The following is a 27,526-nucleotide window of genomic DNA, read 5'->3' on the forward strand; positions in this document are numbered from 1 at the left end:
TACACCTCTCTACTAGTCCCACTGCTGCCGCTGGTGCGCTCAGTGACGCGTCTGCGTTCTTGCTGGAGTCGTGGGTGCTGTCCGGTGTACGGTATGTTACAGGAAGGAACAGAGCACAGCTAGGGCTGAATATATATATATATCTAATTATACATAATATGTCACCTAGAGCTGCGGAGCACCTGCTTTAGCTCCACGTGTATGAACTATATTCTGCCATCTAGCTGGTTAAACTGGAATGTTTAGCTTTGCCTGTGGCTGGTGTAGGTTGGACTGGTGTTCCTGCCATTACATATCACTTCCTTGTCTATGTGTGTAATTGTGTACTATAGTTACATTTACTATTGCAGTTAATTTTGATACTTTTATTGTCATTTCCTTTTTAGCAATAATAGTGTGGAGGAGTGTTTCATTGTTAGTAGCTTGTTATGGAGTATATTGCAGCATGGTTCTTTAGTTTCCTGACTGACAGATGCAAGATGTCAATTAAATATTTTCTTCTGAACTTTAATTATGTTCAAAGGGCAGTGTTGTCCCCAAACTATATCTTGTGTACTACAGTTTTTTAATCTATTTAATTTCAGGAGACAGGTTGTCATTGTGCCTAAATATTTACTTCTAGAAACCTAACTTTTCTGGTGTTGTTGGTGCTTCAGATTTGTGGACATGCTTATAAATTTAAAATAATTTTATCTCCCCCTGATGTAGTGCAAAATTGGTTGTTGCTGTTATGTGTTCTTTGATCTGTAAGTTTTTATTTTGTGGACTTAATCTTTATGTCCAAAAGTGATTCCACACTTATGTGCTAACAAGCAAACATTTATTTCTTCCTAATAAGAGAAAAGCTGTATAGCGAATATTTTCTATACAGGGGCATGTTCATATAACATGACCTCTACACCCCTGAGAATCCTTCTGTTAACTGAAGCTGGAGAACTCCATGGGGTATATTTACTAAACTGTGGGTTTGAAAAAGTGGAGATGTTGCCTATAGCAACCAATCAGATTCTTGCTGTCATTTTGTACCATGTACTAAATAAATGGTAACTAGAATCTGTTGCTATTGGCAACATCTCCACTTTTTCAGACCCACAGTTTAGTAAATATACCCTCATATCTCTTCAATAGAACTTTAGAGTTATTATTATCTTCCATTTATATATCTCTAACATATTACACAGCTGTTTTCAGAAAATGTTTGATCATTAATATCACACTGTGCCCCAGTGGAGTTTACAGTCTAGATTCTCTACTACACAAACACACTATGGTAAAGTTTGTCAGAAGCCAGTTACCCTACCAGTAGGTCTTGTGAGGAAACTAGAACATTGAGCTTCAGGTAACAAGGGTTGGGGGTGCATTTTATATTGAGGAAAATTGTAGGGAGAATTTTAAGCAGCTACCTAGTAGATAAATATGCATATAGAGCAGAAAGCAGTCTTATCTCATAACAATAATCATTCTACGTAACTATCATATCTGCGCTGCTCTGGAAAATTAGGTACAGATGTGTGTCTAGACGTTAATTTGAAAGGAAAACTGCCAGCTCCTAGACTCTGCTATCTTGCTCTGCAAACTAGTGCACTTTGGTGGAAATCTAAGTGCATTCGTGCAAATAGAGCAGCGTGATAGGACCAAAGCTGGCTTTGCACTGCACATCAGCCATTTGTGTGTTATTTTGTGGTTTGTTTTTGACCCTTTTTTATCGTATATAACAATGTTGCAGGGAAAAAAATCATATTGTTAAGCATTATTTGCACAAGTTATGTTCCTATGTGTTGTCTTTATAGCACCACCTGCTGTTTGCTTACTGTAGAACAGTGGAACTTACTTGCTATAAATCTGTCATATTGTATTAGGACTACATACATTTGTAGACCATTTTCAGGTCGATTTCCACATTCTATTTTCCCACAGTTGCCACTAGTGAAGTCCCAATATTTAATGAATGTAGACAACATTAACATAACATCCATTTGCAAATAAGACACATAGCTCAACTAAAAATAAATATACAGCAGTGGATAGGAGTTATTGTGGCAAGCATAAAATCTATAGATCTATCGATATATTACAGAATAAATAATAAAACAGTATACAGTAGTTCATAGCAAAAATGTAAACAGCCGTTCGCTACAGTTGATGATAATTTAATAATCAGAGAGTCTTTCATTCAACAACAAGATCATACACTGAACATTCGATGATAACCGCACTGGTTAACCCATCCCCTGTATATAAAAATACTCAAACATCTCCGGAAGATCTCGCTATCCTTATGTCAAAGTGTGTTTTCCACAATGGATACAACAAACCATATGCAAATAGTAGAAATAAATTTAAAAACCTGTTCTGTATACTTTATTTACATAGCTAGCACGTGGCTAAGGGATTAGGACTTCTGCCTTACAGCACTTAGTCATGAGTTCAATTCCCGACCATGGCCTTATCTGTGAGGAGTTTGTATGTTCTCCCTGTGTTTGCGTGGGTTTCCTCCGGGTGCTCCGGTTTCCTCCCACACTCTAAAAAAACATACTGGTAGGTTAATTGGCTGCTAACAAATTGACCCTAGTCTGTGTGTCTGACTGTGTGTGTGTATTAGGGAATTTAGACTGTAAGCTCCAATGGGGCAGGGATTGATGTGAGTGAGTTCTCTGTACAGCGCTGCGGAGTCAGTGGCGCTATATAAATAAATGATGATGATGATGATAGCTAAACTAGAAGTTGTCTCAGAAAATTGGTTTCATAAACAGTAGGTTCATGTGCTCAGGATCCAAATTTTTGTATTAAAATGTCTTGGTGATAGTTTATATCATACTCCTGTACATCTTTTTTTAAGTATGTTAGTACTTGTAGAAAGTGATTTTTATAGGACCACCTAAATACAATTTGCCCATTATAAAATAACTATTTAAACACTTAAGAAATATACATGCAAAGGTTTTTTTTATCATTATTTATTAGATTGTATTCGAGTTAAAGTTATTGTGGGGTAAAGTTATGTTTTCCTGTACACATTTTGCAATCTACGGTACAGCAAATATTAATATGTGTGAGTGACCAATTACACTGTCAGTCATCAGACCGAACAACTAGATCAAAGTGCTTCACAATGCTGCCTGCACTTCAGGGTAAAACAATGACTTTCTATATATTGCACTCACTGCGTGTCGTTTAATCTTGTTTTCTGCTATATCTGATCAAATCCTATCCAATCGGATTGGATTTTGATCAGGTACAGCCATCATTTTAAAGCCCACAAACGGCACAATGTTTGGTTAATTTGGTCAATTTTGGTACAATTGCTAAACTGTTTGTTTGTCTTTCTTTGGTTAGATGACTGCAGTAGCTTGTGCGTTCTTCCTCTGGTTGCTGGGTTGCACTATTGCACCTGTAATCAGCTACCCAAATGGAAAAGTCACTAAAGCCTGCGACACAATGGAACCGAGACACGGTCACGACCCTCAAACTAAAATCATTCATAACATCACTGTGGACACAACTGTGTTAAAACCAGGAGATCGCATCAAAGGTAACAATTACAAAACCAAAAAAAGAATATAAACCCATTTGTTAATATGACCTGAATGTATTTATTAATGGGGTCGATATGGTGACTGTCCACCAAGTATATTACCAGTTTGGTAAATTGCTGTTTTTTTTTTGTTATTAGCATAGTACAATGTTTCCCAAACCCAGTCCTCAGGTACCCCTAACAGTGCATGTTTTCCATATCTACTTGCTGGAGCACAGGTGTATTCATTACTGACTGACACATTATAATTATACCACCTGTGGATCTGTTACAATGTGTCAGTCAGTAGTGAATACACCTGTGCTCCAGCAAGTAGATATGGAAAACATGCACTGTTAGGGGTACCTGAGGACTGAGTTTGGGAAACTGTCCTAGCAAATAAGATTCATTACAGAATTTCATACTAGGCTATAAATAAGTACACAATAGGCCTGAGGCAAAGGAAAGGAAAGTAAGGCAAAAAAAGGAGTAAATGTTCTCTGGGACAAACCATGTTAAGCTGGGTACACACTACAGTAATTTCGACAAACTTTTTATGCCGAGCGATTTTACATGCGATCGATGGTCTGATCGCTCGGTCCATGGACTGCATACACACTAGCCTTGTTTAGGACGATAAAGGGAAGAGTAGACGTCCCTTTAGCGACTGTTTACAGCCATGTTGTCGTGAGCAATGACTGTCATTTCGTACTCACTGTTGTGGATCGGTCGGAAGTTTATACACACTAAACAGCGGAAACGAGATTGGAACGAAAATATTAAACGGTACGACCAACCAAATGAGGCGATAATCGTCCATTTGGGCAGATATTTGACCATCGTGTCACTGCACACACTGACCCGACTTTTGAACGAGCAGTCGTATGGCGGCTGTTTGAGCCGATTATTGGACGAAAACAGTGTAGTGTGTACCCAGCTTTACATTGCAAGGGGTGCAAATTAGTTTACTTTTTTTGCACATATGTTAATTACTGGCTGTTTTTCATCTAGCACACAAATACATAATAGCTTTATTTTTACACTGAAGTTTAAAGTTGATCTAGGACATGCCGTATCCCAACTATAAATCTCTCCCCACATTTTAAATTTACCTCCCCCTCCAATGCAACATGGTTTTGCCCAGGTGCAAAGTTACTCCTGTTTTATGCTTTGCTCTGCTTAATAACTCAGGTCCTACGTGTTCAGCATGTGCATAGAATAGATGATGGGTGCCTAGAAAGCCTCTTCTACAGTTTACAGTCCGCTAATTGGTATTATTGCACACACATAAAATGACACTGCTGTCTTTAAAATATGAAATAAGAATTAGATGGCACTGAGAAAATAGACCAAAACTTGTGTATGTCTACCAAAGCACTGTAACAACTCTAATAGAACGCTGTTGAGTGCGTCTCTGCTCTCTTATTTCAGTATTGGAGCTTCTTGTGACAGAAAATGTCCCAGGACCAGATGGAGACATTTTTTTAAATATATAACTAAAATATGATTTCTTCAAGAAAAACGACTGTGATAGCGAAAGGGGGATTTTTGCTTTTTTTTTTTTAATGATGACTAATAAATGTTAATGCTTGGTAACAGCTGCATTATGTCATATAATACAATTCACCAGGAAACAGTGATGTCATTACATTCTCATGAATATTGATCCAGCCCAGAAAATAGCTGCCTCCTGTATTCATAAAGACCGGTTTTTTTCTCTCCCCATCACATAAGCTATGAATGATTTTTCTGACATGTAACTTTTAAGCTCTCCATGTCTATTAATATTCCTTTTCTCCACATTTCAGTCACTTTGTCCGGACCACGCTTTTCTGGATTCTTCATTCAGGCACGAAACGGAGAAAATTTAGACGGCGATGCAGTGGGATCTTTCTCATTAATTGATGATCAGGTTTCCCAGCTCTTGACCTGTGACGGAGTCCAGGTAAGTTATTGTAAAAGAGGAGTTAATAGCAAGGTAAATACTTTAATGACCAATTAATAATTAATCCCATTAATAATCAAATGCAAAGGCAGTTTCCAGATAACCCAAAAATACCGTCCCTCTTCTGCTCTGAAATCACTCTTGCGTTACGAATTTATCACTATACAGTGGATATAAAAAGTCTACACACCCTTATTGAAAGAGTTGGTGTTTGTGATGAAATCAAGATAAATCATATCAGACCCTTTAATGTACCCTTGCGACCAACAAAATTCAAGTGAAAAACAAGTGAAAATAGAAAATCCTACAATACCATGGTTGCAGAAGTGTGCACACACGAAAACTATACTTTAATGAAACCTCTTTTGCATTGAATGTAGCAGTGAGTCTTTTTGAGTAAGTCTCTCAACTTTGCAATTGTGTCCCTCTCTTCCCTGCAAAACAAAATGTCCATCAAATTGACGGGATCTCCTGTGCACAGCCCTCATCAGGTCAATCACAGATTTCCAATGGAATTGAGGTCTGAGCTATGACTGGGCCATTCCAAGACTTTAATCTTCCTTTTCTGAAGCCATTCCTTGATTGACTTCGATGTGTGTTTTGGATCGTCCTGTTGGAAGGTGAAATATCTCTTCGTTTTCAGCTTTCTGACAGAGCCCACCAGGTTTCGTGTCAAAATATATTGATATTTTCAGTTATTTATTAGGCCCTATAGCCGGACTAGTTCCCCTTTTCCAGCTGAAAAGGAGCAGCTGCATAGCTTGCTTCACAGTTAGGTATGGTGTTCTTTGGGTGATGACATATCATTTAGAATTAAGGACAAAAAGGTTTAACTTTGGTCCCATCAGATCTTTCCCACGGCTTGGATGCTTGCGTGCTCTTTTTTGTGATAAATGTTTTCTGCTTTAAGACTCTACCTCATAGCCCAGGCATGAAGTTCCCGACAGAAATTGCTGCAGATCTTGATGGCTCCCTGATGAGTTTTCTTCATGTCCAGTCATCAACTTTGGTGGGACATCCTGATCTTAGCAATGACACCAGCAGAAAAGGAACAAAAGTGTGCATGTAGGGCCTGATTCATTCTGGCATGCAAAACTACCGTAATATGCGATTTTATGTATTTTTTAAAACACTGCGTGTATACACACGTTTGTATTCAACAAGGGGTGGCTATGAGGATTTGTGTAGTGTTGAATATGGGTGTCGGTCTGCTGTGCCCACTAGACAGGGCACTGCATTACTTAGACTAGAATTGTAGCGTGAGCAAGAGATACGGCAAGTACCCTAGAGATGTCCAGAATTTGAATCGAACGCCACTTCCCTTCCACATTCCCTCCCTGAACTGCCAGCTATGCTCCTTAATGAATTGGGCTTATAGTGTAGTAAATCATCCAATTTGAATAGAATATTTTAAGTAATGTGCGTACTTCAAATTATTAATAAGCAGGCTGATCTGAATTTATGGAGTCTCCATACCTCCTCATATCACATCAGGTCTCCATATATTCTTATATCTCTCCGAACATATATTTGTGCTGTCCCCATATGCTTTGTGTGGAAGAAGTGGAGGGGTGTACTATTTGCGTGTCGGCCGTCCAAATGTAAGACACCTGTGGAGGGCATCGTTTGGGTTTATAAAGTCCACTTGTCCTTAGCGCTCATATGGACATCATTGCACACACACACGTGAGTGTACTGTTCGCAGGCATGTTTTGATGATGTCATCACACCTGGCTGGCGCTCTCCACTATATATGTGCCAACGTAAGTGGGTGCACATAATGGATCTTCGGCATGCGCCATCTGCGACGTGATACCATTCCCTTTAATGACTTGATTGTAAGGGGAAACAAGCAGGACAGCTCCTCCATCCTCCTTAGTTTTTAAATGCATTTTAGACAATAATCTTTCTATCGCTCTCTCTCTCCCTTCTCCCCACGTGTTGCTCTCTTCTCTTTCCTTTCTGTGGCTGCTTGTACCTTCAGGCTGCCGCTGCCACACAGTTCTCTGGAGATGCAGAGAAGGAGCATGATTACTCCTTATCCTTGGTACCCAGTTTTGGCAGTAGATTGAAGCTACAAGCAGATGCTGCATGATAATGGCTGTAGTTTTCATCTGTCATAGGGAATAAATGCTAGTAGATTCAGAGACATTATGCAGTTTCCCCACATCTTCTAAGCACCTGGTACCAGGAGCAGTTTGATGGTATAATAATGACATATATAGCATAGATAACAGCAGTTTTGCTACAGGCCGCTGCCTCCTGTCTCTCGATTGGTTCTTCTGACAACCCTTTGAGAGGGAGAGAGAAGCGGACTGTAGTGGAGAACGGAAGCACTGATTATTCTACAGTAACTATACAGTGGTGCTTGTACATTTGTAAGATTCACAGACCCTTGATATAAACACTATGGGCTAGATTTACTAAGCTGCGGGTTTGAAAAAGTGGGGATGTTGCCTATAGCAACCAATCAGATTCTAGCTTTCATTTATTTAGTACCTTCTACAAAATGACAGCTAGAATTTGATTGGTTGCTATAGGCAGCATCCCCACTTTTTCAAACCCGCAGCTTAGTAAATCTAGCCCTATGTGTTATTTCCAGTTTTGTCAGATGTTGAGACAAATAAGTAGTGGTGTGTCTAACTTGTGTAACCTAAAGTTTTCTATTTCAGAATTCTGCTGTTAGTCAGACCAACAAGAGAAGGAAGGAACAGGTGGAATTCTATTGGGTGGCTCCAAGTGATGCTCCACAACATGTCCAGTTCCTGTATGTGAGCATGAGGCTTCCTAAGTCCATTTATACATGGTTTATTGCATTATAATAAGCAAATACTCACGCAATAGGTTATATAGCATGGGCTACAAACGGTTCATTTTTCTAGTGTGTTAAATGTGCATTAAGGCAACGATCCCACTTAGGTTATTTCTTTAAATAGCAAGTTAAGAACTTTTTTTAGCTTGCATTTGATTCTTCTTAGGTATACTCTTACAAATCATTATCTGCTTTCTAAAATGTCTGTGGAGAGATGACAAGTATGGCTGCCAGACACAGGCTCAAAGCTCTCAGCATGTTGTTTTGTTCATGGGATTGCTGCTTCAAGTAAAGGGGCTCTTCACCTAAAATGAATTTTAACATATTCCAGCACACTTTAGAATGTACCTCATTTAAATATCAGGCAGTAGCATTACTTTCCATATAATATCTATCCAGCATTGACTACCACGGCAGACTGTGCTTCTCATCTGTAGGCTGTTATGCTTATAGTGTTGGATAGTTACCTCCACAGGCTCCTTTGACACCTATACTGTGATAACACATTATAATATGAGCTATACTATCTTATCAGTAACACCGTATAGCACATTATAATGAACCAGGTGTTTCCGGCAGCCAGGGTGAAGAGAATACAGGAACTAGACCAAAAAAAGCTGTTAATATTTTAAAGCCAGGACCAGAAAGCAATAGAGAAAAATCAGCATTAGATATCAGTTATAATATAAGTTTGATTGATCTTTACTTTTATAATAAGGTACTGTCTAAATTGTGGCAGCGATCCTCTTTTAAAGAAAGTTATAGCAAAAAATTTTAATTGATGGTAAGAACACAAGTTCCAGTTTATATGAAAAGTGGAATAAATCTGAGTGACGTTCCAAAAATGAGTGTCCTTTTGCACCTGAGTAGGCAATTTGTAACTCTCCAATTGTTGCATAATATCTATTCACTGGAAACCAGTGTTGAGACTTATAGTGCAAGATAAAAGTTGTATTTTTTATTTTCTTGATATCCTTTTTTTTTTTGTGCTACGTTTTTTACCACTTGTAGAAAACACAGTTTCAACAGAGCCAATTTTCGTCTTTAGGCAGCAACTAAAATAGCACCCTTATTATCCATTATATAAGCTGCCATAAACCTATGTATATGACTTTTAGATTTAGATGAGGAAAATACAACTAATATAGAACCTCGCATAGAAAACTGGAATGTTTAATATTCCATTCATTTTTCTGCCCCTCCCCAAAGCTTACTGCCTGGGGCAGCTGCCTTTAGCAGCCTCATTTTAGGCATACATCTGCACAGCATTTACTCATTGCTTCCTTGTTAAGTGACATTAGATTGTCAATGGGTCATTTTGAGGCCTAGAATAGACAGCGATTTGTATGAACCTGCCTTACGGTGCAAATCAGTTCTCAAACCTCACAGACTTGAAAGGCCACATTCTTTGCACACACACCAGATGACATGTGCATTATGTTTCCAAGAACACAACATTTTAAAAGCTGTGATGCTGATAAAAGAACTAATAGAAAACGGATTATACCAAATTCTCTATTTTGTGTTGAATGCAAAGTTCAGATGGATTTTTGTTTTTGTTTTTAGAGCAACTGTTGTTGAAAAATATTCAATTTACTGGGTGAAAATTCCAGGACCAGTTATTTCTCAAAGTGGTGCTCCACCCATCGCACCTAAAAATGTGACTACCACATTGTCAAGTGTGCCACCCAAGTCATCTCTTACAAAACGGGTAAGATGCACTGTCTAATTAGTCAAGTGGTCCATGCTGCTGTCAAAGTAGAAGCCTATTCAGACCGGTTTAAATCTATTAAAAGATAACTTCACCCAAAACTAAATTTAGTTTTGAGAACAGCTAAAATAGAAAACAAAGCATACTTTCTTTTCGTTGTATGCGCCATTCCTGTTATCCATAATGGTTGTAACGTTCCCATGCCACAAACCTCTACCCTATTAGTGTAGAAGGTTGGTGTAAAGGCACCTCCTCTGTGAACTTGCTAACCTGCCTGTTTAAAAGGGGCAAAACAGTAAGCTTGGAGGGGAGTACGTGTAGGACACGGTGGCTCAGTGGTTAGCACTTCTGGCTCGCAGCACTGGGGTCATGAGTTTGTTTCCCGACCATGGCCTTATCTGTGTGGAGTTTGTATGTTCTCCCCGTGATTGCGTGGGTTTCCTCTGGGTTCTCCGGTTTCCTCCCACATTCCGAAAATATACTGGTAGGTTAATTGGCTGCTCTCAAATTGACCCTAGTCTCTTTCTGTGTGTGTGTTAGGGAATTTAGACTGTAAGCACCAATGAGGAAGGGACTGATGTGAGTGAGTTCTCTGTACAGCGCTGCGGAATTAGTAGCTCTATATATATAGCTGATGATCACGATGATGACTGTCCTAGGAATCAGTGACCCCATCTAATGGTGTACCCAAATCAAGTATGTTTAAGTAGTATGTATTCTGTAGGATTTTAAAGAGACGACATGCTAAAACATTACTTCTGTTTGATTAGCTATATGCTTTATACTGTTATTCGTGCTGATTAAAATGAAGGGTATTCTGAGAGAAACTTTGCACAAACTTTATCGCTTGAATTCCCCCATCCAGTTAAATGGATTTTCCCAGCAGTCCCTTTTTCTAAACAGGAGTTGGTTATAAAAAAATGATGAGGTGGGTTTTGTAAGTCTATTTTGTCACTAAGCAATAGCTTGCATATCTACAACCTTTTTCTGAACAACAATATTGCTCAGTTTTTTTTATAAGATTAATCAGTAATATGGTAGTGAATTTTATTGCATGAAAAATTGCAAGGTCTGAAAATCCTAGTTTTATATGGGGTCAACTACACTAATGACTGACTATCTTTGTCGTGCAGTGTATGAAATGTAAGATAAGATATTGTCCACAGGTACAATAGAAATCATCCAGTGCCCAAAATAAAAAATTATAAGCCAAATGACTTGCGTATGAATCATTTTTTAGATATAATAGTGCCCTAGTTTGAACAGCCTAAAGCACATAAGACCTAAAAAGTAAAATATATATTAATGGTAACTATTCATATCAGGGGTTAAGGAGTAAAAAAATTACATTTTAATTGTATCATTAGCTAAACTGTTACCCTACTACACTATTTAGTTCATTAATCATATAAATACAATTTTATTTTTTTGTTTTTGACCTCTGATAATTTCCTTGCCATTTACATATCCTTTAGTTGCTATAACTTGTGTTCTTTAGGCTGTTTTTACTTCATTATTACTTTATCTCATAAGCAGCATAGGCATTTTCTTTTGTGCAGCTCAGACCATGCAAGTTTATTATAGTAGTGCCCTAGATTTACCCAGCAATAAAAGTTGTAATATTTATATATTGATATATAAAAACATGTGACTGAATAATGCTTATTATGATTGTATATTTTAGTTCAGCGCATCAGGTTGTGGAAGCAGCAAATTCTGTGTGCGAAACCCTTCTTCGTGTGATCCGGAGCGGAACACGCAGTGCTTCTTCCTGTCCTTCAAACGGGAAGATGGCTCTGTGATGATTGAAATGAGCGGACCAGGAAAAGGTTATGTGTCGTTTGCCCTATCACATGACCAGTGGATGGTAAGCGTTCAAACCAGAACAGAAACTTTTGGTGCTCCTAGGGTTGCTTATTTTATAAACTGAGAGCTCATTGATGTGACATTTTTAACAATAAAGATTTGTATTGAAATTTTGCAAGGGGACAAAAACATAACCAAGACACATACATAACAAGGAACGTAATAGTGTGTGTGTGTGTGTGGTGGGGGGGGGGGGGGGGGGGCAACAAGACCTTATTAATTCTCTACTATTTAAGAGCCATCAAATTGTACTGTTTCATTTGCAGGCTCTGATACATATATTGTACACAAAAGTCGGCCTGTTGCTTACACATAATTAGGAATCCATTTTGTGGGCTGTACCAGTATATAGTCCATCCATTTGCTAGGAACCATTGAGGCACTGGCTAATTTTGATCAGCCCTATCTTATTTTCATGAGGTGCTGGAGCAGAGAAAAGAATGATCTACCCCAGTAATAGCAAAGACGCGTACCCCCACGTTCTGCCAAGTGCGACTGGTTTTTTCAGTTTGCAGTCCTGGATCGCACTTCCAGTTTAGGGAACTTCTCTGTGGAATTTTGATGATTTTTAGGGTGTTACATGTTAGTCTGATTCAGTGGTGGAACTAGCAAGCTGTGGGGAGGAGGGAACCGGGGCACCTAACCCTCTGCATCTGCCATGCAGCAGGCCCCATTATTTCCATGTAACGCACCTGCCACACCAATGGTATGTCCGCCACTAGTCTGATTACAGGGCATCATAGTGATGCCCTACCTTGAAAACTTTTTACTCTAGGCTCTATCAAGTGAGGAGAATGCTACCAGCCTACACATAACCTTAACCACTGGCTTTCAGAGAGTTAATAAAAGTCAGTCTTTCCTGAGGTCCTGGTACCTGGCGTCTTTCTGCTCAAATGGACTTGCTATCTGAGGAAGTGGTCCAGCATCCCAATGTAATGCTCTTGGCTCGAAGGGAAGCGGCTCAGCTAATTTGTTGTCAATATTCTGTATTTCTGTGTGTGTGTGTGTGTGTGTGTGTGTGTGTGTGTGTGTGTGTGTGCAGAAAAAATATACAATATTGATTGTGAAATCTCAGTGTAAAACATATTCAGAATTTCCTTAGCACTTAGTGTACTTGTTTACACACAGGGTGATGATGATGTCTACTTGTGCGTGATTGATGGGCAAAATATTGAAATAAACCCTGCCTACAACACAGGACGAACACACCCAGAGCTGGCATCTCCGGTAAGTTTGGTGTCTGATTCTTTGTGTTATGTTATAGATACATTAATTGACATCACAGCATGAATTTGTTACAAACTTTATTTTTACCATCGCAGCAGCCTTTTCTGATCACACAGAACACACTTTTCTAAATAACAGGATGAAAAAGATTTGTCAAGGAGCAGACAGTTCTTGTACTTATAAAACATCTAAAACATGGCCCGAACAGACCAACTTTTGGAATGGATTGTTTGTGACAGTGCTGAGGGAAAGATTATATAACTGTCAACCTTAACTCTTGCAGTATAGAAGAAATTTCAAGCAGACACGCCTCAAGACCCCACCAGGAGTGGGACAACTTGGGGGTGGGGGGGCTAAGTGCACATATTTTGAGGAGGAGAAAACCCTTTAATGGAAAGTTATGGGCTGGCTATGGTCCAAGCTATGTGTAATATATTTTTTATTATTAGCTTTATTTATTACAAGGTTGAACAATCTTACAATAACAAATGAACGGAAAAAATTAACAGTATCTTCAGATGTATAACAATAACAGAAAGGTGCATCTCAAAATAAGTAGTGGTAATGAGATAAAAATGGGAATCATCTGAAACATAAATATAGTATATCTCTAATACAAACATAACCGGTTTTCAGAAGATAACTGTTGGTAAATAGTAGGCATATTAAGATTGTCAAGCAGGGTTTATATTTAGAGAGGAGAAAAGGGGGGGGGCAGTATAGAGCCCAGAGGGAACGGGAGTAAGAAGAGGGGAAGAGGGGAATAGGTATATGAAAGCAAAGTGTTTTATGAAGGGTAAAAGCTTAAGGCATGAAAGTTAGTTTGATATTGTTACGTAACGCCCAGGATTCCCAGGTTTTCGTAAAATATTTTGCAGAGTTATTAATAATGGCAGTCATGTGTTACAAGCAGTATACGTACTATATTCACTATAATACGGCAGCAAAAGAGGGGGGAGCTTGTGATTTCTAATCTGCTGTAAGCTGGCAGATGGCAGCCGAAATAAAATAACGCTTTATCTTGATTTGGTGTTTTGTGGCAGTGGGTGGTAGAAAGAATTTACGGGAGAGTGGAAGGTTCCCCAATATCCAGTTCCCAAACACGTTCATGCGGGTCATCAGTCTGAGACCCAGGGAATGAGCGTTGAGCTTATAATAAAAAGAAGTCTGTCTCATACATTGCAATTTAAATGTAGTGGGAGGCCTTGTCATAAATCAGGAACCCTGGATGCATGGAAGTTTCTGATTTGCAAGAATGGATAAAAATACTCATGTGGATTGTTGGGTGAAGCTTATAAGTCTGCAAAGTGAGGGAAAGAGGTTGAGCGAGTCAAATCGTTAGGAAACCTGATGCCAGCTGCCAAGCAAGGAGTCGAGAATGATGGGTCAGGTGGAAAGTTGAGGCTGCCAAAAATGGGAACAATTGCAGAAGTGTCTAGGGCTAAAGCATAATCTTTATTAACCCTGTCCCAGACTGACAGAGATAGCGCCACTACTGGGTGGGATTTCATATGTTTATGTCTACAAGCTGGAGGAAGCCATATGAGAGCGGAAAGTGAAGGAAGCCTGGTGGAGTAAGCTTCAACAGAAATGCAGGTTTTAGAGTGGAGCTCATATTTAACTGGACTCTGGGCTGCTTGATAATATCTTCTGATGTTTGGAACTCCCAGAGGCCCCCTACCTGAAAGGGACTTTGTAGTATTTTAAAGTATATTCTGGGGCGGTTTTTAGCACATAATAAAGTTGAGGTTATGTGCTACAAAAAAATCAAAAGTTTTCGGAGATACTAGTATTGGGAGAGCTTGAAAGATATATATATATAAAAGTCTAGGGAGGATGTTCATCTTGATAACGGTAACATGCCCAACCCAAGAAATGTATTGTGATAAGTCACTCTTGACTTGAGAAAGGAGATGGGGATAATTAACCAGATAGAGCTGATGATAATATTTAGTAATGTAAACAAGCAGATCTTTCAGTTTTTGTTTTTGTCAGTGCCACCTGACGGGGATTTAAGATCCTAAAGCAGATTTAATTTGTGAGGCAAGATAGCACTCTTTTTTGTGAATTGATTTTATATCCAGAAAGGGAAGCATAAGTCTCAATTTCCATCAAGAGGGCGGGAAGTCATTAGCAGTCAATTTTGACCACCTCACAGGTCACAATATTATTTTCATACACTTTCGGACAAATACTGCAGCGACCTGGCTGGATGCTAAGCGACAGAGCAATGACACAAGCGCAAAAGGAATTCAAAACTCCCGAGATCCGGCAACGTCACAATGAGGTTTTGCCTTGTTTTCGATTCCGAGGGTGTGCGACAGTACCGAGCCGGATCGACTATGTACTCGGATCCCCTAAGTTCGGTTTCTTAAGACAGACGACTTTCATTTAGTTAGCCAATGAGATTAGATTTTGTATATGATGATCTGTCATGGTGGAGGAACGTTTACAAATATGTTTGTAAATGTTCCTATACTGGGACAGAACTTAAGATGCTTTAGACCAGGCCTGTCCAACCTGCGGCCCTCCAGGTGTTTGTGAAACTACAAGCTCCAGCATGCTTTGCTGGTAGACAACCAGTTGATAGCTGGAAGGGCATGCTGGGACTTGTAGTTTCACAAACATCTGGAGGGCCGCAGGTTGGACAGGCCTGCTTTAGACTTTTATATGGAATCAACTTGTAAATTAAACTGTAGGCCATTGGATAGATAGTTTTTGCCCTTCCACCACCTACTGTGAACCAAAATGTGTATTTTTTTTTTTTTGCTCCAGGACGTTCTGCGAGACACCACGTGGAGGGTGGCAGATGGAATCATTCAATGTTCTTTCCGCAGAAACATCCACATTCCGTCCTCTGCAGAGAGGTTTGCGCTGAACGGCAGCTATTATATATTTTTAGCTGATGGCGATGCTGCGGATGGTATGTTTCTGTATAGTTAGTTACATGTTTCACAGTCTTCCTTTTAAGAATCGTGCTGTAAATGATTGTTCTGGGGTTTTATGTTTTTTTCCCTTTCTTTAAGGATCTATTTCTAGACATCATCGGCAGCCGCTCATAACCAGCAAAATGTATAATGTCACTGGCTCCCCTGAAGATGTCGGAGGATCACGGTCTCCCCTACTCATCAAATTCCATGGTGGGTCATATATATTTCTGTTTATCATAGTTTTATCCCATGTTTTTTTTTTTTTCTTGTCCATAGGATGATCACATGGCAGCCTTGCTTTTAAGACACAAATTACGTGACCAATAGTTCTTGCTCCACTTTCATTATATTTTATACCAAGGTTATTAATGTAGAATGTTATCTTCCAAGAAGTTATTACATTTTTAGTAATGCTCATAAAATAATTGAAAAATGTTAGATACCACCATAGTTATCTGTACACTGTACAATGTGTTAACATAACTTATTGACCCTGCTTAGCATTCAGTAATTAGTGTCTCTCAGCCTATTTGATACAAGTTAACCCGTGCATGATACTCATGCATTCTAGTCAAATCAAGCTACTTAAGGTGTTAAAAAGGTTCTTGTCATGCATTTGGGCCATAGCCCAGGCCTCAACCACCAACCAATCCCCACTGTCACCCCCGGCAACCGCCAACCACTCCCAACTGTCACTTCTCCTTCAAGAAATATATATATATTTTTTTTAAATCTTTATAAACACTTTTAACAATTAACAAATTAAATTAACAAATTAAAAACATCTTAGTATACCAAATTTCAGCCCTTTCTGAATTTTTTTTCCACACACACTAAGAATTTAGTGGGTCAGTGTATAACTCCGCCCAGCAGGTGGCGCTGCAGCTTGGTTTTATTTTTTCCACACACACACAGAGAGACTAACACACGCCACTAGACATTTATATTATAGATTCTAAATTAGGGTTGGGCAACCTGTGACTGTCCATCTGTAGAAAGACTACAGTTGCCAGTACGCTGGGACTTGTAGTTCCACATCAGATGCTGAGCAACAGGTTGACTACCACGGTATTGAATCCTTAAGATTACAATCTTGAAGCTGTAAACCAAAAAAATTGCAAAAAAACAATACACAATTTACACATTCTGTTGTGATTTATTAGATTTTTGGCTTAAGCAGACACAAATTAAAAAAACCAAATTCTATATCCTAAAATCAAAGTACAAGAGGTTTACTGGGCTTCAAAACTACAGCAATTAAACTGTTAATTAATGAATTAAAGGAATTTTTACAGTGCCCCTTGCACTCATCTTAGTTGGTTGCTGACTGAGTTCCTGTTATCAGAATTGTCACACAGCCTTTCTCATTGAACCCTCTTGTTCTTTCAGCCTGAATAGGAAGGGATTAAAGTTGCTGGCGCTCTGTAGAACAGCAGGACAGGAAGGCTCTCCTATACCTGCCACTTCCAGAGTGACAGGAAATTGACGGGAGACCGCAGAGCAGTGAAGATTTTAGTTTTTCTACTTTCATCTTTCTTGTCCCCCATTGCTAAGGAAGGGCATGACGAGATGATTGTGCGCTGTGAATTACAGCAGACCAATGGGCTTCACTGTTGCTAGATGAGGCTAAAGGTGTTCCCATTGTCTTAGTCCCAGAGTTTAGTTGTTGTAGCCAGTGACTCTGGAGAAAATTGTCTGGTGGCACTGTTGCTGTTACTGTCTAGAACAGTCCCAGTCTTCAAGTACCCCTAACAGTGCAGGTTTTCCAGGTGACAAAGGAAATAATTATACCACCTGTGGATCTGTTTCAATGTGTCAGTCAGTAATGAATACACCTGTGCTCCAGCAAGGAGATATGGAAAACCTGCTCTGTTAGGGGTTCCTCAGGACTGGGTTTGGGAAGCACTGCTCTAGAATGATTCTAAGCATTGGAGATCCAAACCAAACTGGTCTCTATGCACAATAACCAGATACCAAATAATCTCAATGTAAGTTTTATATATATACTGTGAATAAGTTCATTATAATGTGTTTGAAGTCGATAAACTACTCGGTGCTCCCTAATCTAGGCACAAGCATTGGTTAGAAAGATTTTTCGGTGTGTGTATAATTTTGTTATATAAATGCTTTCCTAGTTTACCAGCCCGGCGGGGGCAAAATGTAAACGGGGGTTGTTTCTGGACATAAAAGCAGACTAAAAATAAATGAAATTTAGGCAAGTTAAAATAACAAGATGGAGCCGCCTCTCCTCTTTTTATGGAGCTTTCCACTAAAATAAATGTCGTTTTTAACAAAACTCCTTTCTTCCCTCATACTTTGGTGGGTCCCTCCCACGTGTCCCGACTTATAGATGTACAACCACACAGCTATAGGTCTTTGCCTGGAGCCTACTCATTACAAAAAAAAATGAAAATATGTTAATTATTTTATAATTTTCTCTACAAGTAATCGTATATTGCAAAGGTTTACTAAAATTTAAATTTGAAGACATGTGGCCTAGTAATTGTAACTCTGTACCATCACTGTATCTCAAACATTTTGATGTCCTCCTTTCATGAGTTGATTGGAGAAACTGGGATACCATCCATTTGTAATGGTGATGTTATAGTTAATGGTCAGCACACTGTCTAACAAGAACTGACTATTTGTAGCCACATGTGCAGGCAAATCCATTATTTCCCTCCAGGAAGTGCTGAACCCTGGGGACAACTCTGGGGATGGCCGTTGCGGCATAGCCCTTAGTGTGTACAGCATGGGAGCCCATGTCACTAATTGGTGACTTTTAACCCTTTCCTCACTAGGTGCCATGATGTTCCTGGCCTGGATGACAACGGTCAGCATTGGTGTACTTGTCGCCCGTTTTTTCAAACCTGTCTGGCCGACGTCAACACTATTTGGAGCGAAAATTTGGTTCCAGGTGTGGACGTTGTTTTGTTTATTTTATTTTATTCCCGTTAGTTTGTTTGAGAAGTGTTTGTGTTTATTAGCTGGTGCTACATAGAGATTTGGGATAAAATTCTATTTTGCAATGAAAAAGTCCAGTCTAACAATTTATAGCCCAAACCTTACATATCTCATTAATGTCCCAAGTAACAATCTGGCATTTCTCTTTGCATGTCATTGAATACACTTTTATAACAAGGTGTGAATGTTGGGATTTAAGGCATTGTAATTGTTTTCTTCCTCTTGCGCCAGGTACACCGTTTCCTCATGGTCACGACAGTGGTGCTAACGGGTGTTGCTTTTGTTCTGCCGTTTTGTTACCGAGGCCACTGGAGCACAGTAAGTGAAAATATGTCTGGTTTCACTTGGTTGCATGCACAGAATTGGGGATATCTATGTGGCATGAAGTTAGATCATACTTTATTTCCTTCTATGTGTTAATCACAATAGAACCAATATATATGCCTATTTCCTTTTAATCCTGTGAATATGGTGGTATCAAGTGTTTGAATTCAGGTTAGATTTTCATACACAAAGACAGGGACCAACCTGGAAACATCAGGACACATAGGAGCACTCTATATATGACTTTAAATCTAAATTGAAATTGGGATGTTTCTGCTCATTTTCTACTTTGTTTGCAGCGAGCCGGTGTTCATCCATATTTGGGCTGTGTGGTTATGGCCTTAGCAATTCTTCAGCCTGTTATGGCCGTATTCAGACCTCCACCTCACAGTCCTAGGTAAGGAATCCAGCATTCTGAATCTTACTATTGAGGCTGCTACTGTAATATAATTGCGCTCAGATGATGTCAGTTGAACCTGATGAACATTGTCCAGTTTGCTGATGTCTGAGCGCCTATTGTGTTCATTCTTCAAAATAGGGGATACACGGTTGTGCAGGAGGGAGATAAAGTGAGTAAGATTAAAGCAGAGTTTTAGCATGCCAACAGCTGGACAGAGTATTTCAGCAACATGTCCAGATGTAAAAAAATATGAAGTGGGGGAGGCTAGGCCAGCATTTAGTCAATCCAACAATCTAGCTCAGAGTGTAGTGATGTATAGCTGCTGTCAAACGGAAGCAGGAAGTTTGTGGTTTCTAGCTCATTTATATATGAAACAAAGTTCAAATATTCAACATTTAATGAGGTGTGTTTCCAATAGTTGATTTAAAGTGCCATTTAATCTAAAATGAAGGACCCAGCAGCAAGCATGTCTGAACCTCAAATACAGATAGCAGGACAGTAGCTTGTGCTTAGTTACATAGTAAATGGAACTAGAATGCCAAGTATACTCAAGGCAGGGGGCATTTACTTATATATTTGTGGACAAGATACCTTTTCATTATGCATCAGATTATAATATTCAGGTGTTATGAATATAAGTAGAAACTCCTGTACATTATATCCCTATATTTGGTAAGGAAAGGGGACTAGTGTGTAAAATAACTCGCCCTTTTGACATTTCTAAGTAATAATGTATTCATATTGTAAAAGTAAAAAGGATATTAGCAGTCACCTCAAAGATCCAAGGCCTGTATAAATGTGCTCAGGTTTTGGTCCTGTGCCTTGTTATGTTGTTATATAGTATTGGAACTCATTGGTGACCTTTAATATCCTTCTTATTTCACAGTAAAGGGTCCTCCAATTATATTTCAGGTTTAGTCTTTGCAAAACAAAAACAACAACTTTTTTTTCTTTTCCATCTAGGAGGCCACTGTTTAACTGGACACATTGGGGGAGTGGTACCATTGCCAGAATAGTGGCAGGTAAGGTATACTGTTTTATCTCCTTTTATATTACCTGTAAAAAACAAAATAAAAAACACTTGGGTGTTGGCTCTGTAAGTAAGGAGCAGAATAGAAGACAATCATCTAACTCTACTCGCTGGCTCACAAAATGCAAACACCAGAACACTAGTGGTAATATTTACTAAACTGCGGGTTTGAAAAAGTGGAGATGTTGCCTATAGCAACGATCAGATTCTATTAATCATTTATTTAGTACATTCTACAAAATGAAACCTAGAATCTTATGGGTTGCTATAGGCAACATCTCCACTTTTTCAAACCCGCAGTTTAGTAAATATACCCCTAAATGTGGAAAGGACATCACTATGTAGAAAGAGGAAATTGTCCACGTTTGTCAACCCTTTATAAATAGTTATGGCATTGAAATTTGGTTCTAAACCTTTTGATATATGATCAACTTGGATTTTAGACTGTTAACCTCTTTAAAGATAAATTGTGCAATTCAATCTGCTGCATTAAAGGGAATCGCATTTAAACACCATATCTGACAAACCTTCTCTCTGCACTGTGTTAGGTTACTGCAGCTTAAAATGTGCTTTTGCTCAATGATATTAGAATCTTCCCCTCTCATACAGTGGTTGCGATCTTCCTGGGGATGGACTTACAAGCTCTGGATCTCCCAGATCCCTGGGATACCTACACAATGGTGGGATTTATATTGTGGCATGTCTGCATAGACATCTTGCTGGAAGTTCACGGCTTCTGTACCCTGCAGAGAGGTAAGTACACGTTAGTAAAATCCAAAAGAAACCCCTTACTTATTGCTCCAAAGTAACAGTTGTTTTGTGCTGAGCCTTCAATAAATTGTCTGACTTTACCCCCTGCAGCAGTTAAGACAAATGCTTCTACTTTATTTACAACAATAAAATAGCATCACCCATGGTAATATTTTCCTAGAACTGTACTAAAGCAAAGCAATCACTCTTGAACAAATGGACTCTTGGGGGTATATTTACTAAACTGCAGGTTTGAAAAAGAGGAGATGTTGTCTATAGCAACCAATCAGATTCTAGCTGTCATTTAGTAGAATATACTAAATAAATGATAACTAGACTCTGATTGGTTGCTATAGGCAACATCTCCACTTTTTCAAACCCACAGTTTAGTAAATATACCTCTTGGACATCGCAGCTTTACAAAAACGCAATGGGGCACGGTTTGTAAAATGATGTCTAACATCTGATTGGTTGCTACATAATCTGGGGAAACGTTTTCATAAATGTTCCACAATGTTTAAAAATGAAAACTGTCCTTTTAATGGTCTACTTAGCAAGAATATTCAGCCATAAGGAGCTTACCAAATACATAAACATTACTATGAGTAGATGATATACTGTTTGCCGGCTTTACATGACAGACTATTGTCACTTGCCACCACTTCCTGGCTCGGAGAGACAGGATGGAAATGAAACTCTTGTGTGTTAGCTACTAAGCTCCCTCTCTGAATACATTTTAATTATAATTTGGGTGGGGTTTTTTTGTTTGTTTTTTCTTTTGTCAGCTGCATACCCTCATGTAGGAAAACTAATATTCTATTGCTCAGGATTCCCAGCTGCAGACCTGGATAAACATGACTCCTCCATTAATGCTGTCATTGGTGGGTTGAAAGTTTCATTCATTCCCACAGTGTTGGGGGGGTCTTGCAAGCCAATCAGGTATCTAGTACAACCTATGCCATTTCCTGTGCATATTGCTGGACACAGTCACTGGGTTGGTGATCGGTCTTTCACGTGTGCACTTACATGTTACCTGTTTATCACAAGATCCACATGTACGTGTTCTTTTTTTTTTTTTTCATTAATGCGTTGAATTACCCCGGTTAGTACAAAACAGAGGTAAAACATTGATTCAACAAAAAGTGTGGATAGGACTATTGTGTAACTAATTTTACACTAGTTTTACTGAGAGCTCCTTCACGTGCTGTAGTAATAACCTCTTGCAGCCTGCAGTGGTGGCAGCCGACGCTGGAACATGGGAGTATACATAGTAACTGCTATTAACACATAGTTGCTGTAAAGGGGTAGGACGTAGAGATTTTTTTTATACGAGGAAAAACAGGTCAGTTTATACCAAAACCATGTGGACTTGATTTAATGCATAGAATCATACATGTATTGTAGCTTATTAGAATATAGCACATTATAGTATAGTGCGCTATCACAGCATTCCACGTTATCGTAAACTAAAGTAGTCGGGAAGCTGAAACTCGAAAACTGTCAAATACCGTAGTTACCCGCTGCTTACTGTCAGGAACAGAAAGTGGAGCAGAGTCTGCGGGGATAGCATTCAGTGCTTGAACAAGTATGGCTTCTACAATCTGTTAAGCAGTTGTTTCTGAAAATATATTTTCTTTTATTTAGGTGGAGAAATCTTTTACACAAATACCTTTAATTGCTGTGATTGGGCAGGACATTTTATATAGAAGAGGGAAATCTACTTAATTTTGACGCTGCGGAATTAGTGGCGCTATATAAATAAATGATGATGATGATGTATCCTTCACCCTAACATGGCTAAAGCTGGGTACACATTACAGAATTTTCCACCAACTTTTTATGCCGATCGATTTTATATCCGATCGATGGTCCGATCGCTCGGTCCATGGACTGCATACACACTAGCCTTGTTTTAGACGATAAAGGGAAGAGTGGCCGTCCTATAAGCGACTTTTTACAGCTATGCTGTCGTGAGCAATGATTGTAATTTCGTACTCACTGTTGTGGATCGGTCGGAAACTTATACACACTACACAACAGAAAGGACATTAGAACGAAAATATTGAACGGTTACGACCAACCAAATGAGGCAACAATCGTCCATTTGGGCAGACTTTCGACCATCGTGTCACTGCACACACTGACCCGACTTTCGAACGAGCGGTCGTATGTCGGCTGGTTGAGCCGATTATTGGACGGAAACCCTGTAGTGTGTACCCAGCTTTAGGCAGCTGTGTTATATTATCATAGTCCTGGGGATACAGCCTGGCATTCACCTAGGAACTAGAATACATCAATGAAACACAAAGTGTCTCAGCATCACTGTGTCCTAGTGAATTGATGGGCTGCATTCTCATGAATATTAGTTAGACCACATAAGAACTGCCGCCACTATTTAGGCAACGAGAATGCATTGATAGCTGCACCAGCGTTTTTTTTGTTTTATTTTTCTATTTTGTCATGATCACCTGGATGAGGGCACAACTTGCTCACTGTCACGATCACAACTGCATACAACTCTGAACTGTTCTGACTAAAATACGGTATTTGCGAATATATTCAGGCTTTCTTATAACTTTTTTTCCCTGCAGAATCTGAAAGAAAGACAGAAGATCGGGCTGAAATCCTAAACCCCTCAAGTGATAAATTTGGGGTACGTGCCCCCCTTATACATACTGTATGTTCACCCATAATGTATGTCCTTTGATGGTCGATGTTAGAAATGTACATATTGCCATTATTCTCAAGAAAAGCTAAATTATTTAACATCTTTAAAAATAAAATTCTGAAGGTACTTTTCATAATGATCTCCACTGGGAATGTCCAGTAGGTCGACATTATGGCTGGGATCTTCTGATTAATTGTTCAGAAGCTATATATTTCCTACGTTATCATTACTTTCATATTCTTATTCCTTGGTACATCAAAAAAAGTAACTTCATGACCGCTACTTATCCCATGGCTCTTTTTAGGTATTTACCAGTATCAGTTAGCACCTACCTACTGATAGTGGCATTAAATACAAAGGTGCAGGGGCAAACGCAGGATTTGCAGAGGGGGGTTTCCATACCACGCCACCAGTGGGCGTGACCAGCATGCATAGGGGCGGGGCTATAATTTTAGAGAGTGCTTGGCTGCTCTCCAACTCTCCCTATCCCCATAATATACATGGGCAATGCTGTGTGCACTACTGTAAGGTGCAGTCAGCGCTCTCTTTTCGAGCAGAGCCGTGTGAAGCGGCGGAAGGGTCCAGATACCTCAATTATAAAAATTTTTTGCAATGTGCCACTGAAAATCACTGTAATGTTCGCCTGTGCGCATTTCCAAGTACTATTGTACCCCAGCATTGTGGATTTTCCTGCACACCTCACTGTGGTGCGAGGAAAACTCTCTGATGTTGCATCGCTACGGAGACCGTTCCAGAGGCAGTCCACAGCACCGCACAGAATTTAATCCCCTTCTAGTAGTTTAATTAGTAAGACTCTGTAAATTGTGGGTGAAGTGTGTAAAGGTATTCAGGTAATAGTCTTGTGTTGAATACACGGTCGCCAAGATAAATCTGTTGTCTTTCCATTTCATGTTCTTCATGTTCTTCATGTTCAGGTCCACTATAATAACATTGGAATTACATTACTCTAAAGATTGAGAATTTGCTTTTTTTTTTTTTGTTTGTAACACTTCTCTAGTCGGTGACTATTGTGTTAGAGACATTTTTAGAAGGTCTGAATAAATTAGCTCCTTTGCTTGTAATTCATTTAATCGACAACAGAGGCAGCTGCTGCCATTTACTCTATAGTGCTAGGCGTTGCTGTTTTGTATTGTGTCCTAAATGGGCTATTTTTACCTTTTCAGGGCCACACCTTTAAGAAGATTGTGCTGACTATATACATCTGTGGAAACTTTGCCTTTCTGATAACATTCTTGGCTGCAATCAACCAGATATAAAGCAAACACTTAAAGAAAGTGACTTTATTGCTGCTGTTCAGACCTGTCTAACTATGCAATTCAGTCTTCTATGCAGAAGAGATTTCAGGACGCTGATCTTTCACATTCCTGCCGCTGTGCTGTGGATGTCGCCAAAGATGATTCAGAAACAATATATAATGCACCTTATCTCACAGGGCCTTGAGCTGTGACCAAGTGTTCAGCGTGTCTTACTAAAGGAATGGTGCGGCACATAGTTTTTATATACTATTTTCTTAGATAAAGGCATTTCTTTAACAAACTTTTGTATATTTAAAAGGGAAATTTTGCTTTGGTCTTTCTAAGTCAGTGGTTCCCAACTCCAGTCCTCAATTTACCCCTTTCCCATGCAATGATATCCTTGCTTGAGGCACCAAGTCACCTGTATGTAAGCATTGATATCCTAAAACTGATGGGTGGGCTTGAGGAGTTGGGAAACACTGTTCTACAGGTATGTACTTGAAAGGGTCATAGCGCCACCTGTAGTAGGGTGACCTGCATTGCATTCACCTGGAGGTGAAAAACAGTGGTCCTTCAAAATATAAGAATCCACAGTCAGTACTCACATGACTGACTTTAAATAATTTAAGGGTTTAAAGTCCTTACAGAGTATTTACCGTGGGCCCTCTATAGATCACTACTTTGAGGATTGCTGCTTCTGCTTTCACCTGGCAGTGTGATAGTGTAGCGCAGGTGCCTATAACTGTGAGAACAAATGTTACACCAGAGCTGGGCCAATCCCAGAAGCCAGGTAGCCAACGAAGCTAAAGAAAAATTGAAGCTGACTTCTAACTTTTTAATCATTTTGATTAATGTCAATGAATGCACATATATATATTTATATTCTTTGTTTCTGCTGAGTCTGGCGTATAAAGCACGGTGGCTTAGTGGTTAGCACTTCTGCCTCACAGCACTGGGGTCATGAGTTCAATTCCTGACCATGGCCTTATCTGTGCGGAGTTTGTATATTCTCCCCGTGTTTGCATGGGTTTCCTCCGGGTGCTCCGGTTTTCTCCCACACTCCAAAAACATACTAGTAGATTAATTGGCTGCTATCAAATTAACCCTAGTATCTTTCTCTGTCTGCCTGTGTGTGTGTTAGGAAATTTTGACTGTAAGCTCCAATGGGGCAGGGACTGATGTGAATGAGTTCTCTGTACAGTGCTGCAGAATTAGTGGCGCTATATAAATAAATGATGATGATAATATGCTAGTCCAAAGGTCCTACAAATTTCTTTTGATAAAGCCAGAGGCAATTTAGGTAGTTGAATTACCTAAATGATCAAAGATATTTTGTGGGATAGATACGCTCACTAGCAGGTATTTCAAAACCACTGACATAGCAGATGATAATGTGGGGGTGGGGGTTGGATATGACCACTGAAAAAAGAGGAATTTTTGCATCCAATCCACGTCCTCTTACACTATGCTAGACATGTACAATCCCTGTAGCTCAGAGAAGCAGTGTAGTATATACGATTTGATTACAAAAAAATAAAATGTTATTTATTGTGCTATATAAAATATCAACAGTGACAGATTTTTTTTTTCTGGGTGCCAAAAACAAAACAAAGTTTGGCACAGTTTATATAGAAATATGTTCTATTCTTAAATATACATTATATACATAAATGTATCTCCGTGTCTGTCTTCAAATATCAATACGCCTCCCTAGTGTAATTTATCGCAAGGACTTTTGGTGTTTATACAGAGTAAAAAATGTACTATACTTATGTTTACGGGACATTTGACAAAAAAATAAAATAACCAAAACTATATCATTCTCTCATAATCTAGAGAAAATAACTAATTTGCATTTATTACCATTAAATCCATGGCCAAGATAAAAGGGAAAACCCATAGACTTTAATGGAACGCTAAGGTTATTATGAACAATGCATCATGGTGCAGATAGGAAATGCTTAGCAGATGGATCTAAGGCCCCATATTGAACAAGAAGCTCATTAGAGTACAGCTTCATCAGCACTGGTGTTTACCTAATGCAGTATGTTGGTGAGCTAGAAGTAACCAATGTCACTCTACATGTCAGTGCTCTACTCACAGTACTGTATGTTGTAAATGATTTCTGA

At 39.1% G+C, this 27,526-nt stretch overlaps 1 protein-coding gene across 1 annotated transcript; it reads left to right on the top strand.

Annotated features, from left to right (window-relative positions):
- LOC142099139 (putative ferric-chelate reductase 1) lies at positions 1-27,212 on the top strand. Its single transcript, XM_075182310.1, has 16 exons — positions 1-91; positions 3,337-3,532; positions 5,323-5,459; positions 8,132-8,226; positions 9,838-9,982; positions 11,667-11,849; positions 12,977-13,075; positions 15,851-15,998; positions 16,102-16,215; positions 18,807-18,922; positions 19,201-19,287; positions 19,593-19,690; positions 20,657-20,715; positions 21,333-21,476; positions 24,065-24,126; positions 25,326-27,212. The coding sequence occupies exons 2-16, from the start codon at positions 3,337-3,339 to the stop codon at positions 25,416-25,418; spliced, it is 1,776 nt and encodes a 591-aa protein (XP_075038411.1). The 5' UTR covers positions 1-91; the 3' UTR covers positions 25,419-27,212.
- Positions 27,213-27,526: the final 314 nt, after the last annotated feature.

The sequence above is a fragment of the Mixophyes fleayi genome, chromosome 8 (genome assembly GCF_038048845.1).
Source record: "Mixophyes fleayi isolate aMixFle1 chromosome 8, aMixFle1.hap1, whole genome shotgun sequence".
In the NCBI taxonomy this organism is placed as follows: Eukaryota; Metazoa; Chordata; class Amphibia; order Anura; family Limnodynastidae; genus Mixophyes; species Mixophyes fleayi.